This window comes from Peromyscus maniculatus, chromosome 11 (assembly GCF_049852395.1).
Source record: "Peromyscus maniculatus bairdii isolate BWxNUB_F1_BW_parent chromosome 11, HU_Pman_BW_mat_3.1, whole genome shotgun sequence".
NCBI classification, from domain to species: Eukaryota; Metazoa; Chordata; class Mammalia; order Rodentia; family Cricetidae; genus Peromyscus; species Peromyscus maniculatus.
This window is the reverse complement of record NC_134862.1, coordinates 83329993-83353268: the sequence shown is the minus strand read 5'-3', so window position 1 is coordinate 83353268 and position 23276 is coordinate 83329993. Positions and strand designations below refer to the sequence as shown.

Genomic DNA, 23276 nt, shown 5'->3' with positions numbered 1-23276 from the left:
TGGTTTGGGAATTTATTGTAATTCAGCAAATCCTGACTTTGTGGAAAGATGCAAACATAAATCCATCTATGTCTCTGAAGGAGCACACTCGAGTCAGTATGCAACACAGAGAAGAAATGTCCCCAAAGCATTCAGCTGGGAAGCTGTTACATATCACCTGTTCTGCATACAGGACCCCATAAACATCAGAAAGATGCATAGTGGTTGGAGATACTAAGCATGAGGAAGTCCCTGAGTTCAAGCCCCAGCACCAACAAGAAACACAAACTGCACCAAACAGAGAAGTCACAACTCTCAAGAAAACAGCCGACACCAGCAGCCATTTGGAAGGCTACTCGGGCACATCCAGCAAAAGGAAAGGAGAAGAAAATCATGACGGAAGAGTGGGGCTGAATCACTCGTTTTAATAAACGTCCGTCACCCACAATCACGATGAATTAGGAACCGCCACACACTGTGCCAAACAGGTGATTCAAAGTACAAGTTCTAGACGCCAAGATATGAGCCAGAGGAAGAACCAGCTTTGTTTCAACACTGCAGGGATCTATGCGTGGCACATCAAAGCAAGAGATGGCCAGAATTGCGAAAATACCTTTGGGAGACTTGTGCTGAGAGTGGACTTCAAGTAGGAGCGGCCAGGACCATGACTTCCGTTCCTTCTGTAAAGGATACAGCCCCTTCATCGAGCGCATTATGAAGATTAGGTGAATACTTACAAGGCATTTACAGGAAAGCCTGGCGTGGTGGCCTTAATATGCTTTTAAAGATCGAAGACCGTGGTAAGCACCAAGGGCGAGCGGCGCAGTTCAGCACAGCTCAAGATGAGCATGCGTGAAGCCATGGACTCAGAACAAGAAAGCGCCAGACAAGAAATGGTGGACAGTGCCTTGGCCCGGTGCAGCCTGACAAATGAGTCAGCGTTAGCAAATAATAACACATACTCTGAGGAAGAAGGGAAAAACATGAGGAGGTAGACATACCCTCTCTGCTTCCTGATCCACCAGGTTGTGAGTGATCAGCCTGGCAATGCTGCTGCCGTGAGCCACGCCCCCACCCTACCGCCACCAGGCTGGACATTGACATGATGGCAGCAGAGCCAGGCAGAAGCCCTTCTTCCTGCAAGTCGATGCTGTTGTTTTTTTTTTTAGTTTTTTTTTTTTCGAGACAGGGTTTCTCTGTGTAGCTTTGCGCCTTTCCTGGAACTCGCTTTGGAGACCAGGCTGGCCTCGAACTCACAGAGATCCACCTGGCTCTGCCTCCTGAGTGCTGGGATTAAAGGCGTGCGCCACCAAGTCGCTTCTCATTCGATGTTTTTTTTACAGCGATAAGTGGCTAAAACGCCCAGCCCATGGCAGGTCATCTCGAAAGCAACTGAATGATTCCTCTTTGCCAGACACAAACAAGGCCAGGCCAGAGACAATCTCTGCCACGGTCTGGCTCTCCAAAAGCGTCTTCCTACATTCTTTTAGTTCTCATTGCAGAGTTTATAATGTTCAAAGGAAAGGTGTGCCATAGAAATCCTACCCTCTTATAAGCCTGCTCAGACACCTAAAAAAGAATGGAGTAAGGGAGCCCTCCCTCAGCTTCCAGCCATGAATATCAAAAGGATGGCTGCATCTGTGTTCTCTTTCTGCTTCCCCATCCCATTCAAGTTCATCTTCATCTTATAAAATTACACCTGCACTTATATCTCATGCTTTTTGGCTCTTCAGAACTAAATGAAATGCTATCAATCTTTAGTGTTAATCTCCTCGGTCTTTAACCTTACATTTTCTATTGGGTCCCCTCTGCCCCTCACCTCCCTTATCCCCTTGGGCTCCTTCGGTTCCTAAGTACACCGTGAACACTCCCCTCTAAAAGAAAAGCAAGGCTCGCAGCAGTTTCTCTGCTTGTAAACTGCCCTAAGTTACTTTACAATAAATATTTTGTGACTGCCTCGTTAGAGAAAAGTCAAATTCATTGACGAAATTTACCTTCTTAATGCACCAGGAGCAAACCAACTACATCTTGCAAGCCAAGTCTGTGCAGCTGGCCGCCTCCACCCCCACCTGTGAATGGAAGCTGTCATAGGCAATACGCCACATGTATAGACTGTGTATTGTCTGTGTGATCCACACCCAAGCAGGACTGAGTGGCGTGACAAAGTCTGGAAGCCTGTTCCTAAGTTCTAAAATACTGTCTTTCTGACTCTACATAAAACCTTCGCCAACCCCTGTAGCACGAACCTAATTAGTCTTAACAATAAAAACCTGGAGTCAGATAGTAGGGTGGAAGCTGAAAGATCAGAGAAGCAGAGCAGTCAGCCACTAGAGAGTTCTTACCTCTATGAAATCTCAGACCGAAATGGGGAGATCCTGTCTCTACAAATCTTCAGCCTGAATGGGCCCGAGATCCTGTCTCCACCACCTTATATTTCTGTCTCTACCTCCCCATGCTGGGATCAAAGGCGTGCACCACCACCGCCCGGGCTCTGTTTATCTCATTTACACTGGTTCAATCTCATGTAGCCCAGGGTGGCCTTGAACTCCTGATCTTCCTGCTTCCTCCCCGGCAAGTGCTAGGATTAAAGGTGTGTGCCACGACTGCCTGGCCTCTACGGTTAACTAGTAGCTAGCTCCACCCTCTGATCTCCAGGCAAGCTTCATTTGTCAGAACACAAACAAAATATCACACAACAATCCCCTCATCTAGACAACGAAAAAATACAGTAAATCTTCTTGGTTTCCAAAGTCCAGTAAAGATTAGGAAGGAGAGCCCATAAGGTCCTCACAAGGTGTTCTCAGAATAAAGCACTTTCCCTTGGTCACTGTGTCCCAATTCTGTCCTTTATCGGAAGCCCAGTGGTGGCACATACTGCTAATGGAGAGAAAAGCATGAGAAAGACACTTCCTTTACATGGAATTGATGGATACTTGGGCATATCCAGCCAAAGGGAAGGAGAAGAAAATCGTGACGAAAGAGTTGGGCTGAATCACTCATTTTAATAAACATCCATCACCCACAACCACGATGAATTGGGAACCACCACACACTGGGTGCCAAATGGGTGATTCAAAGTACAAGTTCCGGAAGCCAAAATGTGTATCTGAAGCAGCATGGGCCTCTCAAATGAGCAAACACAAAGAAAGCTTGTCACTGCCTTAAGAAGTGTATCCCAAATGTGTCTTTCTAAGGATTTCTGCTTTAAAAAAAATGTTTAGTTAGCATACAGAATAATGAGCTTCATTATGACACAGCCAGGCATCACTGAACTACAAATCCAACCTTTATCACTTTTCCTCAGTAGACATTTCCTCGCCACTCCTGTTACCCTTCCTCCTGAGTCCCCTTCTGCTTCTGTGTCTAACATATTAATGTAATATAATATAATGTAATATATATATATATTATGTCACATGAGAGACAATGTGATGTCTTTCTTTCCTATGTTACTTTCTTTGTCAGCTCTGCCCATTCCTTTCTACATCTTTCTCTCTGCATATACTTCCCTCCAGTTTTCATGAAAAAAAAAATGTGCTTTTAAAACTTCATTGTGTGCCAGGCGGTGGTGGCACATGCCTTTTAATCCCAGCACTCTGGAGGCAGAGCCAGGTGGATCTCTGTGAGTTCAAGGCCAGCCTGGTCTATAGATCAAGATCCAGGACAGGCACCAAAACTACACAGAGAAACCCTGTCTCAAAAAACAAACAAACAAACACTTCACTGTGTAAACTGCAGTGAACTCAGAGCTGGGGAACATTTCTCCATCCATACCAGTGCTGGAGGCAGCATCTTCACTGAGCACAGAACATGGTCACTAAGAGGCATAAGTGTCATTGCCATGACTGTATTCACAATACTTTTTGTTGTCGCTATTCTGGGGTTGATCCCACTAAGTGTTCATATACATGAGCCTGTAGGGGACATTTTGACATTCAAACCACAACAACCAGGAACCTGAAATTGAAAGAGGATATACTATAAGGCTGGTCTGCATCTGCCTCCTTCTGATATGATATGGGGACCGAGGCTATATAGAAGGAGTGAGTGTGAAGCCATGCTGTTTCATATCATCACATGCTACTTCATATGGTCACCTAAGTCATCAGGCCACATGTTCTTTGGATGCATGAGACTTCACACCTATGTTCTACTGCTAAGTTACAGTCTCTATCTTGCAGTAATACTTCTAGATGGATAATAATGGAGGTTAAAATTTTTCATCTATTTTTCCCTCCTACAGAAGATTAATAAAACTGCATATATTAGAAATGTATTAAATCATGTGCCAGATCAAAATATTCTTTTCATTAAGGCAGGGTCTCCCACTGTAACCCAAGCTGAACTGAACTCACACTATAACTCAGGCTGGCCCGGAACACACAGCAATCCTTCTGTCTCAGCTTCCTGAGGTTTCAGGCATGAACCACCACACCTAGCTTAAAACATTCTTATACATAATAACCTCAGAAATAAAATGTACATATTAGTGGCTACAGGATTTTACTGAGTGGTAGCAGAACTAATTATAGGGGTGAAAAGAAACACTATTTCCCAAACTCAGAGAAATCAGAAAAATGACAACATACAATAAAAAGTAGGTGTGGCAGCTCAAACCTATAATTCCAACATTTAGAGGAGGCGGCAGCAGGAAGATCTGTCATAAGCTCAAAGCCAACCTGGGTGTACTGGGTGGTTTTGTGTGTCAACTTGACTTAAGCTAGAGTCATCAGAGAGGAAAGAGTCTCAGCTGAGGAAATGCCTCCATGAGATCCAGCTGTAAGACATTTTCTTTTTTTAAAAAAATTTTTTTAAGATTTATTTATTTATCTTATATTTTCCAGATCTCATTACATATGGTTGTGAGCCACCTTGTAGGTGCTGGGAATTGAACTCAGGACCTCTAGAAGAGTAGTCAGTGCTCTTAACCTCTAAGCTATCTCTCCAGCCCTGACATTTTCTTGATTAGTGAGTCAAATGGGGGAGGGCCATGCCCATGGTGGGTGGTGCCACCCCTAAGCTTCTGGTCCTGGGTTCTATAAGAAGGTGGGCTGAAGCCGGGCGGTGGTGGCTCACGCCTTTAATCCCAGCACTCGGGAGGCAGAGGCAAGCGGATCTCTGTGAGTTTGAGGCCAGCCTGGGCTACCAAGTAAGTCCCAGGAAAGGCGCAAAGCTACACAGAGAAACTGTCTCGAAAAATCAAAAAAAAAAAAAAAAAAAAAGAAGGTGGGCTGAGCAAGCCATGGGAAGCAAACCAGTAAGCAGCATCCCTCCATCATGGCCTCTGCATGTGGGATCCTGCCCTGGGATCATCATCTCCTGTCTCTGGGATCCTGCCCTGTTTGAGTTCCTGTCCTGACTTCCTTCAGTGAAGAACAACAATGCTGAAGTGTAAGCCAAATAAACCCTTTCCTCCCCAACTTGCTTTTTGGTCATGGCGTTTCGTTGCAGCAATCGAAAGCACAGCTAAGACAGTGGGCTATCTGGCTAGTCTAGGCTAAAAGGCTGCTCTCTCCCCATCTGTCTGTCTCTGTCTCTCTTTCTGTCTCTGTCTCTCTCCGTGTTTGCATTTTTGTAATGAAACACATAATAAAGGTTTTTTGCTTTATTCTGATCTGATTACTGATACAAGCATGAAGGATATAATTTGATATCTTGCAATGTATCTTGTGGTCTTAAAAAGTTACTAATACAGGGCAATTTTTTTCCCCAGCCAAATTATATGCGCTTCAAAGAATGAAGCCAAGTTGAGATATCTTGATATATACTAACATATATTCCCTAAGAAATAAATGTATGTTATAACTTAAAGTGAAGTTGGGTGGAAAAATGCTTCTTGAGGAAAACAGTAGGCAAATTTCTTCTTGTGGATTGTTACTGACTACTCCTTCCCACTGGCAATCCTTCCCCTTTTCCCACATTAGAGTTATGCATCTAAGAATATCTAACGCCCCACGAAGTAGAGATCAGTGAAAGAAAGGAGCAAGGTTGTGTAGCCAATCGATCTTCAGCCATTTGGGACTCCTTTCCTGGTGTTAGCAGCACCAGATAAAATAACTGTCTTTATCCTTTGGTGAAGCATTATTTTTAAAAGGAACCTTTCATCCCTACATGCTACATCCTCTATCCCCAACATTCCGACACACATACACAGAGAGCTAAAGAACAGTCATATTCGAGTGTAATACTTCTGCAGAAGAGAACAGGGAAATGGAGTGACTATGGAATGGTCATGAACACAAAAACATCAGGTGAGGATGGTGTCTTCTCCTTTACAACTTGTAATTACTTCCTGTATGTGGTGATATTTTATTTGTACTGAAATGTTATTTTAATTTTATGTTAATAAATAAAGTTGCCCTGGGGTCAGAGCTATTAGAGCCATAGTGAGAGCGTGGTGGTTAGAAGAGCTAGGTAGATTTCTGTGTGTTCAGGGATACAGCCAGTATTGGAGACATACGCCTTTAAGACCTGGAGGGCGGTACTTACAGGCAGTGATGAGGCAGTCATGTGGTTGGGTTTACAACCAATGAGAAGGCAGAACAGAAAGATTATTTAAACAGGGACACAGGAAGTACCTCCCTCTCTCGGGGAAGCTAGGAGCACTGCAGGAGGTAAGATTTTATCTCTGAGCTCTGACCTCTCGGCTTTTCTCTTTTACCTTGGCTCTGTGTTTCTTATTTTAATAATACGATTGGTTACATCTACATCTGGCGCCCAACGTGACAAGAATCCATTAAAAACTGCTTGGGGCCGGCTCCCTAGCCGGAGCAACCAGCTCCCTAGCCCCAGCCCAGGTCTGCTTGGGCTCAGGCCGGACTGTGAGCTGCTTGCTTAAAGCCAGTGCTACAAACAGCTCAGGCCTGCCCTGCTAAACAGGGCCCCTGGCTGTAAAGCCAAGCCTTGACTCGGCTCAGAGGGAACAAGTGGCTGGCTTTAAGCTTTAGCCGGCTACCCCTTCGCTTTCACTTTCACTTTCACTTTCGCTTTCGCTTTCGCTTTCTCTCTTGCTTTCTCTCTCTCTCTCTCTCTCTCTCTCTCTCTCTCTCTCTCTCTCTCTGGATTTACACCTAGGACTCTAGGTGGCTGTTTTGAAATTCGCTCGGATTTCTACTGTTCTACGCAGATTTGGTAAGTCATAAAGGAAACTATTTAAAAGACAAATTTTTTCCACATTTAAAAAAATGGGTTTCCTGTGTACATTGGAAGAAAATTGGGTTTTGTTTGAAATTTTAGGCAGTCTGACAATGGAACAACTATATGAAAAGATTAGTATTATGGGAATTATGCAGTTAATCACCATGCTTATTCTCATTTTACTATTTAAAAAGATAGTCGATTTAAGTGCCAGGATAACAGCTTTAGAAAAACCTGTTAATTTTAACAGTGAAGTTGGTTCAAGTTTGGATCATAAGGTTACAGAAAGAAAGCCTGTTTTCACACAGTCATCCTTAATTTATCCTGTAACCGTACAGCAGATGCCTGATCAAATGGCTACACAAAATATCTGGGCTCCAATTGAACTGATGGATTTTAAAAGGTTTAAGGAGGCAATAGTATCTTATGGCATGCATTCCCCATATGTAAAGCAAATGTTAAACTCTTGGTCAACATATAATAGGATTATACCACAGGACTGGCGGGACCTTGCACAAGCTGTTCTGGAACCCAGCCAGAGAATTCAATTTCTAACGTGGTTTAAGGAGGAAGCTAGAAACGTAGAAACACAATGGAGGGATAAAGGAATACAAGTTTGTCAGGATCAGCTTATTGGAGAAGGCCAATATGCTTCAATACAAACACAATGTTTATATGATGTTCAAACCGTAATTTTATGTCGAATGGCAGCCTTGAATGCATGGGACAGAGTTGATGAACCAGGAAAAAAACCTGAGTCATTCACAAAGGTTATGCAAGGCCCAAAAGAATCTTTCACAGATTTTTTAGAAAGACTGGCTTCAGCAGTAAACAGAATGGTCTCAGGATCAGAAGCTAGTAAGGCAATAATTGAAGCTTTGGCATTTGAGAATGCGAATGCAGCATGCAAAAGAATAATCAGGCCGTTAAGGGCAAGATCTGCACCTTTGGAAGATTGGATTAGAGAAACAATTAATGTTGAGGTTGATGAGCATGATACGTGGGTAGGAGAAGTAATTTCAAAAGGTTTGAGGAGTGTTAGATGTTTTGGGTGTGGAAAGCAAGGACATTTTAAAAGGGACTGTAAACAGGTCATTCCTAGAAGCAATGTTTCTTCAAGGAACAATGGCAACAGAATGCCCCTTCCTTCTGGAGTATGCAGAAGGTGTGGTAAGGGAAAACACTGGACCAACGAATGTAGATCAACAAAGGACAGACAGGGTAATCCTTTGCCTCAGTTTTCGGGAAACTCCCGGAGGGGCCTCATGCAGGCCCCCATAGCAAAACCAGTTCAAACCTTTCCTGCAGCTGTAGAGGAAATCCCTGCTCTGAGCGATTAAATAACCAAATGACTATTGGAATAAATCAGGCTGGTCAGGATGATGAAAAAGAGAGAATAGAAAATTCAGGAGAAAACATAAAGAAAATTTTTTGGCAAACTTCTATTAATGAACAGAGACCAAAATTAACGATAAAAATAAATGGTGTTTTGTTGTCTGGTCTGGTAGACACAGGTGCGGACATTACCATAATTGCACCAGAATTTTGGCATCCAGCTTGGCCTCTTCAGGAGGTAAACGTTCAACTGTTAGGAATTGGGACATTATCTGGAGTGAAACAGAGTGCAAGATGGCTGGAATGTATAGGTCCAGAAGGACAGAGAGGAAAATTAAAACCATATGTCGCTAACATAGCTATGAAACTGTGGGGTCGAGACTTGTTGCAACAATGGAATACTCAGATTAAAATCCCTCCAATCTCAGAAACAAATCATAAACTAGCACATGTTTCTGAGAGAAATATTAGAAGGCATTATTTTGAGTGGTCACCAGCCATCCATATTATACAGGAACAGGGCACAACAACTGATAATCTTCCAAAAATACCAACAGCTCTACCTTTAAAATGGTTAACAGACAAGCCTGTATGGGTTCAGCAATGGCCTTTAACAACAGAGAAACTCCAGGCTTTAGAAGAGCTGGTAGAAGAACAGTTAAATGCTCAGCATATTGAACAGTCAACCAGCCCTTGGAATTCTCCTGTATTTGTTATTAAAAAGAAATCTGGTAAATGGAGAATGGTAACAGACCTTAGAGCAATTAACAAAGTAATTCAGCCGATGGGCTCTCTACAATCTGGAATTCCTTTGCCTACTCTGTTACCAAAAGGATGGCCTCTCATAGTTATTGATTTAAAAGACTGTTTCTTTTCAATACCCTTACAAGAAAAGGACAAAGAAAGATTTGCTTTCACAGTGCCTACTTATAATAATTCTCAACCGGTTAAAAGATTTCAATGGAGGGTCCTCCCACAGGGAATGTTAAATAGCCCAACTCTGTGCCAATATTTTGTACAACAGCCATTGGAAGTGATACGTAAAAAATTTCCTAAATCTATAATTTATCATTATATGGATGATATTTTACTAGCTGACTCAAATGCAGATACTTTAGAAAGAATGTTTGAAGAAGTAAAGAAAATTTTGCCTTGCTGGGGATTACAAATTGCTCCTGAAAAAATACAAAGAGGAGATTCTATTAATTATTTAGGATATAAAATAGAGCTACAAAAAATTAGACCCCAAAAGGTGCAAATTAGGAGAGATAGACTACAGACTCTTAATGACTTTCAAAGATTATTTGGAGATATTTCTCATCTACGAACTATTGTTGGGGTAAAAAATGATGAACTGACTAATTTGTTCAAAACCTTAGAAGGTGACAAGGACTTAAATAGTCCAAGAGAATTATCACCTGAAGCTGAGAAAGAATTGGCCTTGGTAGAAAAGAAAGTACATGAAGGGCACGTGGATCGTATTGATCCAAAGCTGGATTGCATTTTGGTTATTTTACCTTCTAGGCATTCCCCTACTGGAATATTAATGCAGAGGGAAGATATTATAGTGGAATGGATATTTTTACCAAATAAACCAAATAAAAAATTAAAAACTTATGGGGAAAAAATCTCTGACTTGATTTGGAAAGGAAAATTGAGACTTCGTCAATTAGCAGGAATAGACCCAGCAGAAATTGTCGTACCTTTAACTAAGGAGGACATTGAAAAATTATGGACAGAAAGTGAACCTTGGCAAAGAGCTTGCAGTAATTTTTTGGGAGAAATTAACAGCAAATATCCCAAAAGCAACAGAATTGATTTTATAAAGAGAGCTGATTGGATCTTGCCTCGAATTGTACGGCAAAAACCCATATCTGGAGTTCGTACATTTTATACAGATGCCAATAAACAAGGAAAGGCAGGTTACAAATCAGAAAATTTAAGTAAAGTGGTACAAAGTCCTTATAATTCAGTGCAAAAATCAGAATTGTATGCTATTCTGTTGGTATTAATGGATTTTTCAGAACCTCTCAACATAGTAACTGACTCTCAGTATGCTGAAAGAGTGGTATTACATATTGAGACTGCAGAATTTATCCCTGATGCTTCAGAATTAACTTCACTATTTATTCAATTACAAGATACAATCAGGAAAAGGAGTCATCCTTTATATATAACTCACATCCGATCTCATACTGGTCTGCCAGGCCCTCTAGCACAAGGCAATGATGAGATTGATAAATTATTGATAGGAAATGTGCTGGAGGCCTCAGACTTTCATAAAAAACATCACGTCAATAGTAAAGGTTTAAAAAAGGATTTTTCCATAACCTGGCAACAAGCCAAAGAAATAGTAAAGAAATGTCCTACTTGTTCTTTCTATAATCAAACGCCATTGCCAGCAGGATGTAACCCAAAGGGTACTCAGAGGAATGAAATCTGGCAGATGGACGTGTTTCACTTTGCAGAATTTGGAAAATTGAAATATGTACACCACACCATTGATACTTATTCAGGATTTCAATGGGCAACTGCTTTGAGTTCTGAAAAAGCTGATTCTGTAATCACTCATTTGCTAGAAGTTATGGCCATCATGGGTATACCTGCACAAATCAAAACTGACAATGCTCCATCATATGTCTCTGTTAAAATGAAACAGTTTTTTGCTTATTACAATATAAAGCATATTACAGGTATACCACATAATCCTACAGGTCAAGCAGTTATAGAAAGATCAAACAGAACTCTAAAGGATATGCTAAATAAACAGAAAGGAGTAACAAAAACCCCCAGAAATAGACTGCATAATGCTCTATTAACTTTGAATTTTCTGAATGCCAATGAGAAAGGAACAACAGCTGCAGAGAGACATTGGGTAATAGAAAAAACTACAGAATTAAATCAGCCTATATACTTTAAGGATGTGCTGACCTCAGAATGGAAGCCAGGGTATGTATTACGTTGGGGACGAGGTTTTGCTTTTGTTTCTATAGGAGAAGATAAGCTGTGGGTACCATCAAAATTGATAAAGGTTCGATTTGAACAAGAGAAACCTCTTAATTAGAGGAGGTGATAGTTCATCAACCAGCATGAACATCCAATTTAAACTAACTTGTACCTGTAACACATGTCTTTTCATTTAATCAGATAATAACTTGCCAAAAAGGAACATCCCCAAAATTAGTCTTGGGGGAAGGTTTTTGTTTTTGTCTTTTAGGAGAATGAAGGTTAAGGAATCTGAAGGACACAAGACAAATGAGACAACTGAAGAAAAGGGACAAATCATCTATCCCAGGAAACAGAGTATATGGGAGTATATGGCATATGGGTATATATTATCTAAAAAAATTTTATGTCTTCTTAAATGTTTGTTTCTGCTTTTCTCTAAAGATTTAACACTATTGGTTTTCTAATAGTCCCAGTTCAATTAAAATTTAAAGCTGACTTTGGAGTTGGAGAATGGCTCTCTCCTTCTTTAAACTCAAGCATGTTGTTAAAAGGAAAATGCAAACTCCCTGTATCATGCCAGAAAGAGCCATTTTCTGCTATGGGACAGGACAAAAGCCAAATTAATTAAGGGACTATTCTATTACTAATCTCAACTCTTTGATTCTATTCTGATTCTTTAAACTTTTCTTAAAGTATAAATTTTATATCAAAATTTACAAGATTAATATATATATATATACATTTTAAACTTTGTTAAGATATGAATGGTCATATAGAGTACTAACTAATTCTAGAAAAAAGGCTTCAGTTAGCTGCATATATATGTCTTTGTGTTCGAGTCTCTTATCAGTTTTCTACAGGAAATCATGGCCAGGCCTAACATCAACTGAAGTCTCCAGGAAGAAAATGGGGCCCCACAACAACAACAGCAATTCCACATGGACAATAATAATATCACTGAACTGACAAACATCATCTACAGATCAGCTTTGAACTACAAGGTGCTCAGAGCAATTTTGAGATGACTAGCTGAGATGATCCAGTCTCAGAGACTACTTGAATAAGGACTTGAGATAAACCCTGAACTTTGGCATTATACACAGACTGGATAATAATGAAGGATATAGTTACCTTTCCTAGAATTTGACAATTAACTTAAATTTTTCTTTCAGGATAAAGATAACTTCGCCCATACCCAGCAGGAAGCAATTTTAAGAATGACGCCCACATTCCCAAAGAGGTGGTGTGGGGGGGGGGGTTTGGTTCTTTTTAATGGGTTTTGGGTCTGGGATAATTTTCATTATTTAGGGGGGTAGGTTACAAGTTGTCAAGGGTTAGGAAAAAGGCTAAGCAAAGGAGATTAGATTTAAGGTTCTTGTTTAAAAAAAAAAAGAAAGAAAGAAAGAAAGAAAAGAAAAGAAAAAGACAATTACTAGTTTTAAATACTTTACATTATTACCAACTATTAGGATATAAAGAAATGAAAGTTAGTAGTTAGACATTACAATAGAAATTGTAGTCATATTAGATATGTTTTAAAAATTGAGCAGATGTATTTTAGACAGGTCATCTTCAAACCCTTCAGAGATCTACAGAATATGGCATTTAAAATGTTTTAATAACTTAGAAATTTTTCTTTTTTTGAGACATGTCGGCTCCTGGCAGTACTAATCTACTTCAGAGAAAATATGGGCATTGAAGAAACTGCATATGGAGTCAACTTTCATTGTGGCAAAAGTTAGCCACTGGACAACAAAGTATCCTCAAATCAACAGAAAAAATGGACAGACAGAACACGAAACAAAGGACTACCAATTCCTGCCAAAACAAGTGTGGTTATGGCTTTATCAGACGGCATCTTCTGAGGCCAGGACAATATGGCACCATCCCTGAAGTGGCCTTCACAATCTGGAAAAGGTACAGTGCCCTTTTCTTTGAAGGCAGCTGAACAGGCAGTGGGCCGATGGCTTCTGTTGTGCAATGGAACAGCAACTGAAAGCTCACGCCTCTCAATAGTAGACTGGCATTTAATAGAGGGATGTGGAGAAGGGCATGCTTAGATGAAGCCATATACACAGCCAAGAAGAATGGACAGCTGAATTCAAAAACCATCAACAATTTCCAGAATTTAAAATCCTGAATCATGACATGACACTAGTGGAATTCAGGTGTTTCTGGTACATGGACTGCTCTCACCCAGTGTGAGGTTGAACTGTTGACCTTGTGTACAACCTACTTCACAAATGAGTCTGTCAGATACGCTAAGCCTATAGGCTGAAGATGATGCCCCAACACTGTGGAGAAACCTCAGGTGACTGTCCAGGCAGCTGGCTGTTTCTGTCAACTCACAAAATTTTTGGAAGTTGCTTTTGTGCACTTCCTGTTTTTATTTTTGTTAGCTAATATTATTTCCTTCTTGGGTCTCTGAGGGAGTTGAAGATTAGTTAGTTATAGTTGAAGATTAATTAGGATAGAAAGTGAATTAGATACATTTTGGACTTACTAAAATAGGATAGATAAGGGAATTATTTTCTCTGATTTGTCAAATACAAATGGACTAGACATCGTTTAGGTATTTGTTACTTGTATATATTGTATATAGTTATTGTACTTTTGTATATAGTTTTTCTTTTGTTAGTTATAACCTTTTGCCTTTTTTCTTTTTATTAAAATAGAAAAGGGGAAATGTGGTGATATTTTATTTGTACTGAAATGTTATTTTAATTTTATGTTAATAAATAAAGTTGCCCTGGGGTCAGAGCTATTAGAGCCATAGTGAGAGCGTGGTGGTTAGAAGAGCTAGGTAGATTTCTGTGTGTTCAGGGATACAGCCAGTATTGGAGACATACGCCTTTAAGACCTGGAGGGCGGTACTTACAGGCAGTGATGAGGCAGTCATGTGGTTGGGTTTACAACCAATGAGAAGGCAGAACAGAAAGATTATTTAAACAGGGACACAGGAAGTACCTCCCTCTCTCGGGGAAGCTAGGAGCACTGCAGGAGGTAAGATTTTATCTCTGAGCTCTGACCTCTCGGCTTTTCTCTTTTACCTTGGCTCTGTGTTTCTTATTTTAATAATACGATTGGTTACATCTACACCTGTAGCTTGTCCTAGTCTTTCCACTTCCATAAGAAAGGGTAGCAGTGGAAAACAGAGACCCAACACAAAGCTGAGTCTGACATCATTCAAGGCTCAAGTCCACATTCCATTGTGCATTACATCTCTCCAAGGGTTTTCATGATTACTGGACAAAAGAAATGCTTGATCAATCAAGATGATTCACTGGATAGCTTCTCTAGTTCTTCATGTCCTCAGTAATCTTCCTTACAACCCTGTTCTGCACAAAGCAAGGCATACTTTTGGAATGGCTCAGCAAGATTCTCTAAGAATTTAAAAGACAATAATGTAAAATAGCATGAGCCAATTACTGTGTTAAATGCTTTCTAATTTAAGCTCATTTAGTTTTTAAGACAATTCTCAACGAAGATATTATCACTGAAAAATTTCAATGTGATCCTAGATAAACATAATCTCTTCCTCCATGAAAGAAATGGGATCAAAATCTAAGTCTAGAGTCTGCTCTTAAGCACTCCAGAGAGGCCTGTAAAGTAAACATAGTCAACAGCTCAGGGGAATAGCTCTACACAAATTTTGATTTGCATTTAGACACTTCTGGGTGAACAATTGACGATAATGTGTATAATTTTCAAACATGGTGACTACAGGCGTGGCAGGGAATTCTGAATAGTGTCCTGAGAGAAAGGGCAGAACTGGGCCTCAAGATACAGCTTCGTAGTTAAGAGGGGTGCAGAGGACCAAAGTTCAGTTCCCAGAACCCACGCTGGGCAGCTCACAACCACCTATAACGCCAGCTCCAGGAGATCTGCCATCCTCTTCTGGGAGTCATAAGCACCTGCACTCAAGTACACATACCCACACAAAGACACATATACACACACAATTAAAAATAAAATAAAATCCTTTCAGATGAGTAAACCTTTACTTGTATGTGGAGACTGAAGATACGAAGCGGCCACTAAGTGACATAGTGAATCAGCAGGGTCTTAAGGAAGATTAGACTCCAATCCAAAGACAAAAAGATTAGTAGAGTGTCATCACACAGGAGCTGATGGGACAACTAAATAATGTAGAGAAACAGAAGATGGGTGCAGCCAAAGGAACGGGCAAGACATGGCTCCAGCTACTCCAGCAAGTAACCCCAGCTATGGCTCCCTGTCAGGGGAGGAGACAGAAGCCAAAGAAAGTTTAGGTGGCCCATTGAAAGGGCTGGCAGTCCTCCCCAAAGGCTGAGACCAAAATTCTAGAAAGCCTTAAATCCGGTTTGAGGGTTTCTTGGATCTGTGGCCTCTCTTGTGTGAAAAGTTCATGTTGTCATCCTCCATGTCTCACGGGGCTGTGGCCGGGCAACACTTTGAGAACTTGTGGCTTAGGTCTGAGCTACACTAGGAACCTCCCAACAAGGAGAGAACCCAATTCAGAGAAGTGGGGTCAGTCTGTCACAACTCCAGAGTGAGGGACAGATGAAGAGGATTCCCTACGAGAGGGATGCCAAAATGTTCAGGGAGTAGAAGGTGAGCACGCCAACAGTGAAAGGTAGGAGCTCATTAGTCATGCTGTTGGTAGCTAGGAGCCGAACTCATCACTGTGGGGCCTCACTGAACTCAGAATGAGGTAGTGTTGGATACTGAAGCCAACAGCCTTCCATGATCTTCAGGGCTAGTGGGCAGAACTCGGAAGCTCCAGCAGGATTTCTGACTTCCACAGCAGAAACTTTAATGTTGAGTGGGATTTGAAATCATGGAAACTGGTCCTCCTATGCAGATCTCAGTGCTGTGTTGGTAATCTCTGGAGATGGAAGGGTGATAGAACATGGTTCACCCACAGGCTGCAAGCTAAGTATGGCCAGCGGAGGCTTCTCCTGTACACTTGTTTGCCATTTTCTGCCCCATGGCCATTGGTAGTTTACTGGCTATCAATGTAGTTGTACTTCTCCATTTTGTTTAGTCTTGTGTTGTCCATGGAGTGGTTTTCTTGCTCCTCACAATGTTGCTGAGGATTCTGCTCTCAACTGTAGGCTGCTCACTAAGAAGATCCTCCAGATAAAAGTGAAGAGTGATAGCCAAATCAACCAATACATAAATCACCCCTCAGAAACACAAGAAACGAGTTGAGGATGTGGCTCAGTGACCAAAGACTTCCTTCACATGTATATCATATATCCCTAAGGTCTATCCCCAGTACAACAAAATAGAAATAAACAGAGAAAATCCATTCAAAGAAATGATGTAAAACATCATTTTGTCTCCAGGATCTTATCAATGAACTATGACCTGTAGACATTTGTAAATGTGACCCAACCAAGTATGGACATAGCTGAAGTCTTTCATGTACATAAAACTAACCAGTCAGGACCAAGATCACTTGTACACATCACTTACATAAGTAGGCCTGGGTGGTATCTTTGTCTTTGCCACCCTTGTCTTTGTCCTTTCTGAGTGCATGGTCCTTTTGTACCTAAGGCCACCTCTTCCTGACTTGCACACTCTGCTTTCTTTCCTTCATAATTTTATTTATTTATTCTGAAGACATGATCTTACTATATAACTATATAGCCCACACTGGCCTTGAACTCATGAACCCTCTAGCTCAGCCTCTGAAATGCTGGAATTACAGAATGTCTTAGTTGCTTTTCTATAGCCATGAAGACACCATGTCCAAGGCAATTTATAAAAGAAAGCATTTCCTTAAGGGCTTGCTTATAGTTTTAGAGAGTGAGTCCATGATTATCATGGCAGGGAGTGTGGCAGCAGGCCAGCAAGCATGGTTCCAGAGCAGCAGCTACAAGCTTACAAGTTGAGAAAACAACTATGAGACAGAGAGAGAGAGAGAGAACTAACGGCATTGGCTTTTAAACCTCCAAAGCCCACCCCCAGTGACCCATACCTCCTGATCTTTCCCAAGCAGCTTCATCATCTGGAGACCAAGTATTCAGTATATGAACCTATGGGGACAACTCTCATTCAAAACACCACATAGACCATTGACCTATACCAGTAGACACCACACACACACACACACACACACACACACACACACACACACACACGCATGCATGCACGCACGCACACGTTTCCTCTTTGGTTGTTATTTCCATAAAGCTCTCCTTTTTACTTGAATTATTTTCTAGTGAATTTTATTGACACCTGGCACATAGGATAAATTTCCTTAGCATTTGTAAATGAGTAAACACGGACATTCAAAGCTACATGTGTCTTACAAAGTTCACAAAACCTTTATCAAGTAATGTGAGGGAAAATGTGATGTCCTTGCATATGTTCTACAGCCCGAGGAATCAAAAGGGTAAGTCCTAAAAAGATACAGGACGACAAGCAACTAGCATGAGAAATCTTTAGCTGAAGTAGGTCAATTCCTAAACTGTATCAGTAAGAGTCCCCATATCAAAAATTATAGAATTTTTTAAAATGACATGTCTAAACAGAGATGGGTAGGATGTTGTTATAAGACCAGGGGACAGGAAGAGAGCCCGGTACAAGCCCAATCCTACTGGGTTCCATCTTGTAAAGAACTGTCGCTGTGAGAACTGTTTGTTGGAAATGCTCACAACAACCCTCTTCTGGAAATCAGCAGAGAGACTAATTATCAGAAACGTCTCTCCCCAGAGATGAGCATGTTCTTTCCCATCCCCCACTGATACCTCAGTCTTCATAATGTCCAGGATGATTGCCTCCTTTGCAGTTTGAGGGGGAAAAAAAAATCCTTGACTCTGTGTTCGTTCAGCCCTGGTGCTGTTTCTGATCTGCTATTTTAGAATATGGAACAACATTTCCCAGGAGAGTACCTTTAATTTCCTCTTTGTTTTGTGTTCATTTGGTGCCGGGACTAGAGAGGTAGTACACAGCCAAGGAATACTGCCAAGAGGAAAACATCCCTTCAAGCTGAGGAATAAAATCCCTATTTTGTGTGCCTGGTTTTGACTTTCATGTGACACTTAGCTGCCTTCCAAGACAGCTTGGCTAAAGAAGCATTTCTAATCTCTCCAACACCAGGGTGACTGGAGTAAGGTGATGCGTGAGAAGCAACCAGCTTAACTTCAGCAGAGAAAGAAAAGGGCAAAGGATGTGGCTCATTGGTCGAACCCTTTGCTAGCATGCTTGGGGACCTGAGTTTATCCCCCAGCATCACAATATAAATAGACAATAAAAACTTTTAAATGGGGGAATAGCGTTATCCTGTTCTTTTCAGTTTATTCCAATTTCACACTTACTGGGTGGAAAGACTTTTAAGTTCTGAGCTTTAATTAGGAAAATAAAGTTAATTTAATAATAGTTTTCATTAAAAAAAAAAAAAAGCAAGTGCTAGACTGTTATATGTGAACTTCTCCTGGGACAATATGAACAAAATCCACACTCATATGTCTATTAATCCCCTCTAGGGCAACAATGACATACCAAAATAGAAATTCCATGGATGTCCAACATGGCAAACCAGCGGCCTTATCATGCATACGTACAGATCAAGGGGGAGGGGTGTTACAGCAGAATGGATGACTCCCCACACAGCTACATCACTGAAAAGTCTTACTCCAGTGTGAATGACAATCTCCCTATAACTGCAGAGATGGAGTCCCCTTTCCACCATTCTTTAAGTTAACTTAGCATACATCATATATTCTAGCACCAACCCCCCCAGACCACAAGACCATGTGAAGCCTGGGTGGAGTTACACACAGCTGAGAGGAGTGGCTGGAATCTCAGGTAGGAGTACATGACCCCACCCCTACCCACTTCTTCCACGAGGGAGCATTAAGGGGCTAGATCTTGAGGGTGCAAGCAGTCATGGCTGTTCCGACGGAGACGGCAATGGCTGTTATAAAAAGATGATAGCATGCAATAGGACCATAGCTAGTGTCTCCCTCTACTTTATTGTGTTTACCATTTCTCCAAATTACCATACTGGTATCCACCAGAATGTAGCTCTACAACACACCACACTCCAGTCCTCAGGTTCTGTCTCCAGAATCACTCAGCGCCCACAGAGAAGAGAGGAAACTTTGTAAATTATCTAATTCTTTCCACAGGAGAAAAAGATCTATCTAGCAGTGATTAGCTGCCGTGTCATTTAAAAAAAATAAAATAAATAAATCTTAAAGAAGGTCTACACATCACGGCATCATCTAGAAATTTTTGTCACAAACCAGAAATGAAATCTCAGATTATTTTATGAGATTTCTTCTGCTCATACTAAAAGGGGCCTGGGGAAAGACCACAGGTTAGGATTGGTAAACAGGAAAAAGAGGAAAGGAACAAGCATGGACACTTCATTATTTAAAATCACCTTTTCATACTCGGTGGTTCTGAGGACAAAGCCTCACTGTGTAGCTCAGGCTAGCCTCAAACTCTTGATCCTCCTGCATCAGCCGCCCAGGTGCTGGGATTACAGCCCTGAGCCACCATACCTGGTTCTATAAGCAGCTCTTGCCCTCAGCCTCTGTTCGCGTTCGCTGTCTTTTGAGGCATATTTGGCAATACTGAAAGGAATGCAGTTACCCATGTGATCAGAATCCAGTGTCTGCAAACACTCAGATCCAACCAGATGCCCCAGCTTTCTCACACATGTATGAGAATTCCTGCCTGTCTCAGCTTTAAGTGCATGCTTTCAGAATCACACCGCACATGGACCACATACCTGATTAAGTTAATACTCTGGCTTGAAAATGCTAGTCCAGAAGTGCTGGTATTCATGATGGGTTATGAACATGCCTTTTGCATTCCACACTATTAAGTTCTGCTGAGTGGGGGCCTGGGTAAGGGCAGAGGCTGCCGCTTCTTCTTGTCAATGTTTAGTGCACAAATGAGTCGGGAAAACACTCGCGTAGCATTCTAGTGCCCATGGAAACCTGTGATCCACTGGGACTCGTATTTTACCCTTTGGTGCAGCTTCTGATGGAATGTCTGTGACCAGCACAGAAATACTGATGTGTGAGGTGTAGCTGAGTAAGAAACACTTGCCCATGCATGTTCAATCTCCACCAAAAAGAAAATTTCTCAGTGATCTTAAAATCAGCCCTGATTAGATCAGGCTAGAAAACTATTAAGAGACTATTTGGATTTTTGTTATTGTTGTTGTTGTTGTTTCTAAAAAGGAGGTTTGTAAACTCTATCTAATGTCGTAGTCTAAAGAAAAGTATAGGAAATAGACAAGCGGGGCCCTTGAGTGGCCCAGGGGAGGAAGCCTTGCATCACATGTTGTTTTTAAATCATAGGGCAACTGGGGCAGACACACATCACAGCTGCTACGCCAACCGTAGTCCACCCCACAGACCAAAGTGGATTCTCCTACTTACATCGAATGGTGCTGAACTTGACCCAGCGTTCTGATGACATGGCTCCCTGAAGCAGTCACTGAAAGGAAGCAGAAGGCCCATGGCAATGATCCGCGAGCAAAATTTTTCTGCTTCTTCTGGAGGCCCGTTCTCCTGCTGGCTGAAGAGTTTTTCCAACAGAGTGCGCCCTGCGCAGGAGACACAGTCATTAGAGGGGGGCTGGCAGGTCACCTGGCTCAGAACTCTCCAGAGAGAGAATGGCAAACATCACCCGTGAGCAACAGTCTCCAAGGCTACTGGTGTGACAAGAAAGGATCCCAATGAACAAAACTGCAGGATGAGGCCAGACCCCACACAGGAAAGGGCAGCAGGGGTGTGCTCTCCCAGGTTCCCCAATGCCTCCTGCCTCAAAAGAGGATCCCCTCTCTGTTACTGAGACTATACCTTCTCCACCTGAAAAGAACCTCCAGCCCTTTGGGATTTAATTAAGCAATTCCCCTTTCTTTTTGTTTACCCTCCAGAGGATTCTTTGAAGAAACAGTAAGTCAAACTGCCACCATTTGGGCCTAGAGATGTTAAGAGACTGACATTCACGGTCTCTCACCCAGTACTACAGGGAGACACAGAGAGTGAGGCGTAAGCAACGGTATCAGCCCAGGAAAAAAAAAGGCAAGAAAGTTGGCCAGAAAATAAAAGTCATCCTGAAGAGGAAAACGACAGAAATGTTTTCCGTTGTTCCATAGAAACAGCTACGTGTGGGGTCTGGCAAGATGGCTCAGCGGTTAAGAGGACTTGCTGCTTTTACAGAGGACCCTGGTTCTGTTCCCAGAATCCACATGGTGGCTCACAATCATCCATGGCTCCAGTTCCAGGGAATCCTTTTCTGGCCTCCACAGGCACTGCATACACGTGATACACAAACACACATGCAGGCAAAACACCCATACACACCAATAAAATAATAAAATTAAATTTAAAGGCCGGGCGGTCGTGGCACACACCTTTAATCCCAGCACTCAGAAGGCAGAGACAGGTGGATCTCTGTGAGTTCAAGACCAGCTTGGTCTATATAGCAAATTCCAGGATAGCCAAGACTGTTAGAAACCCTGCCTCAAAAAAAAAAAAAAAAAAAAATTAAATTAAAAGTCTAAAGAATTTTTTTTTTTTAATTTTTCAGAGCTGAGGACCGAACCCAGGGCCTTGAACTTGCTAGGCAAATTGCTCTACCACTGAGCTAAATCTCCAACCCCAAAACTCGAAAGAATTTTTAAAGCAAGAAACTACAGAAAGTTTCAATTTAAATATTTTGTTATTTCTCCAGAGAAGAGAAGTACCATGAAGGAGAGCCAGTGCAGCAGAAAGGAAGGTTCTAGAGGGATCAAGACAGGCAAATGGCAAGACATACAGAATAAAGTCTGTGGGCCACTCAGAAATAAACTAGACATTTGTATTACAGCCCCTCCCTTCAAGGCTCAGGGAACATAAAGAAGAGCAGCAGAAAGACTCTAAGAGTCTGAGGTCTACAGGACTGGAGTGAATCAGTATCATCCAGCCATGACAGTGAGAAACGGCTGTACTTAAGAACTCATAGCAGCTATGGTTACCTGTCAACATCAAGCCAGTCGATGCTCCAGCAGTCAGGGGAGAGGCACACAAGCCCCGACCCATAGCTTAGGAGCTGCTGTCCACTGGTGCCTCCTAAGGGGGACAGGCTCAGTGTTCTTTAGGGATATAGTCCCTGGTAGATTTACCATGCTCCACACTCACATGAGGTAATCAAAATATATGTGTGCATGCATGGAATTCTCAAAGAACACTAAAACACTGTAATTATTACAAGACTGACAGCTGAGGCAGAGAAAGACTGGAACCCCCAATGACCATAGGTTACCTAGAACCAAACAGCAGAAACAAAAAAAAAGTTCTACCATTTCTAAATGCTAAAGAGGGTGAGTTCTGGGTAAATGATCTATAAAGGATGGATACTTTCTTGGTTCAGGGTCTTGGAAGCCATAATCTCTCTAGCTTTCTTGCTCACTCTTGTTTTCCTCAGGGCCTTCCCCTTCAATTCCTTAATAAACCACATCTATTTCTATTGCTTTCCACGTTTCCCTGGCTCTGCTCTTTCTTCCAGAACACAAATTCCTGAAAATCTCCATGTGTGCCCTCTGAACACTGACCAATGCCTATAACACAGTAAGATACTAGCAACAGACCCTAGAAGACTAGGTCCTCCTGGTCCATGCCTCAACCTTCCCTGTGCCTTACAATCATTTTGGAAAAAACAAAGTGATGGGCACGGTGGGCACCACTATTCCACTGGTCCCTATTTGATTCTAAAGATAGACAGGCATGAGAGTCAAGGGTCCAGTCCTTACTCTTTTTTAACTAAACCTAGAGTACTGTTCTGGGGAGCTGGCTGAATTTCTGTCTCAATCTACTCTTATGTATTATTCAGAACAGGTTGCAGGTCAACCAGAAATTCCTCTTCAGGTGGACTAGAAACTTGTT

At 41.7% G+C, this 23276-nt stretch overlaps 1 protein-coding gene across 1 annotated transcript in view; it reads right to left on the bottom strand.

Annotated features, from left to right (window-relative positions):
* Positions 1-23276, bottom strand: part of Fmn2 (formin 2) — a 315696-nt gene that overhangs the window by 257951 nt on the left and 34469 nt on the right. The window contains exon 2 of the mRNA XM_006993715.4: positions 20787-20953. Within this exon, the coding sequence (XP_006993777.3) occupies positions 20787-20953 (167 nt within the window). The remainder of the gene's footprint in view (positions 1-20786; positions 20954-23276) is intronic.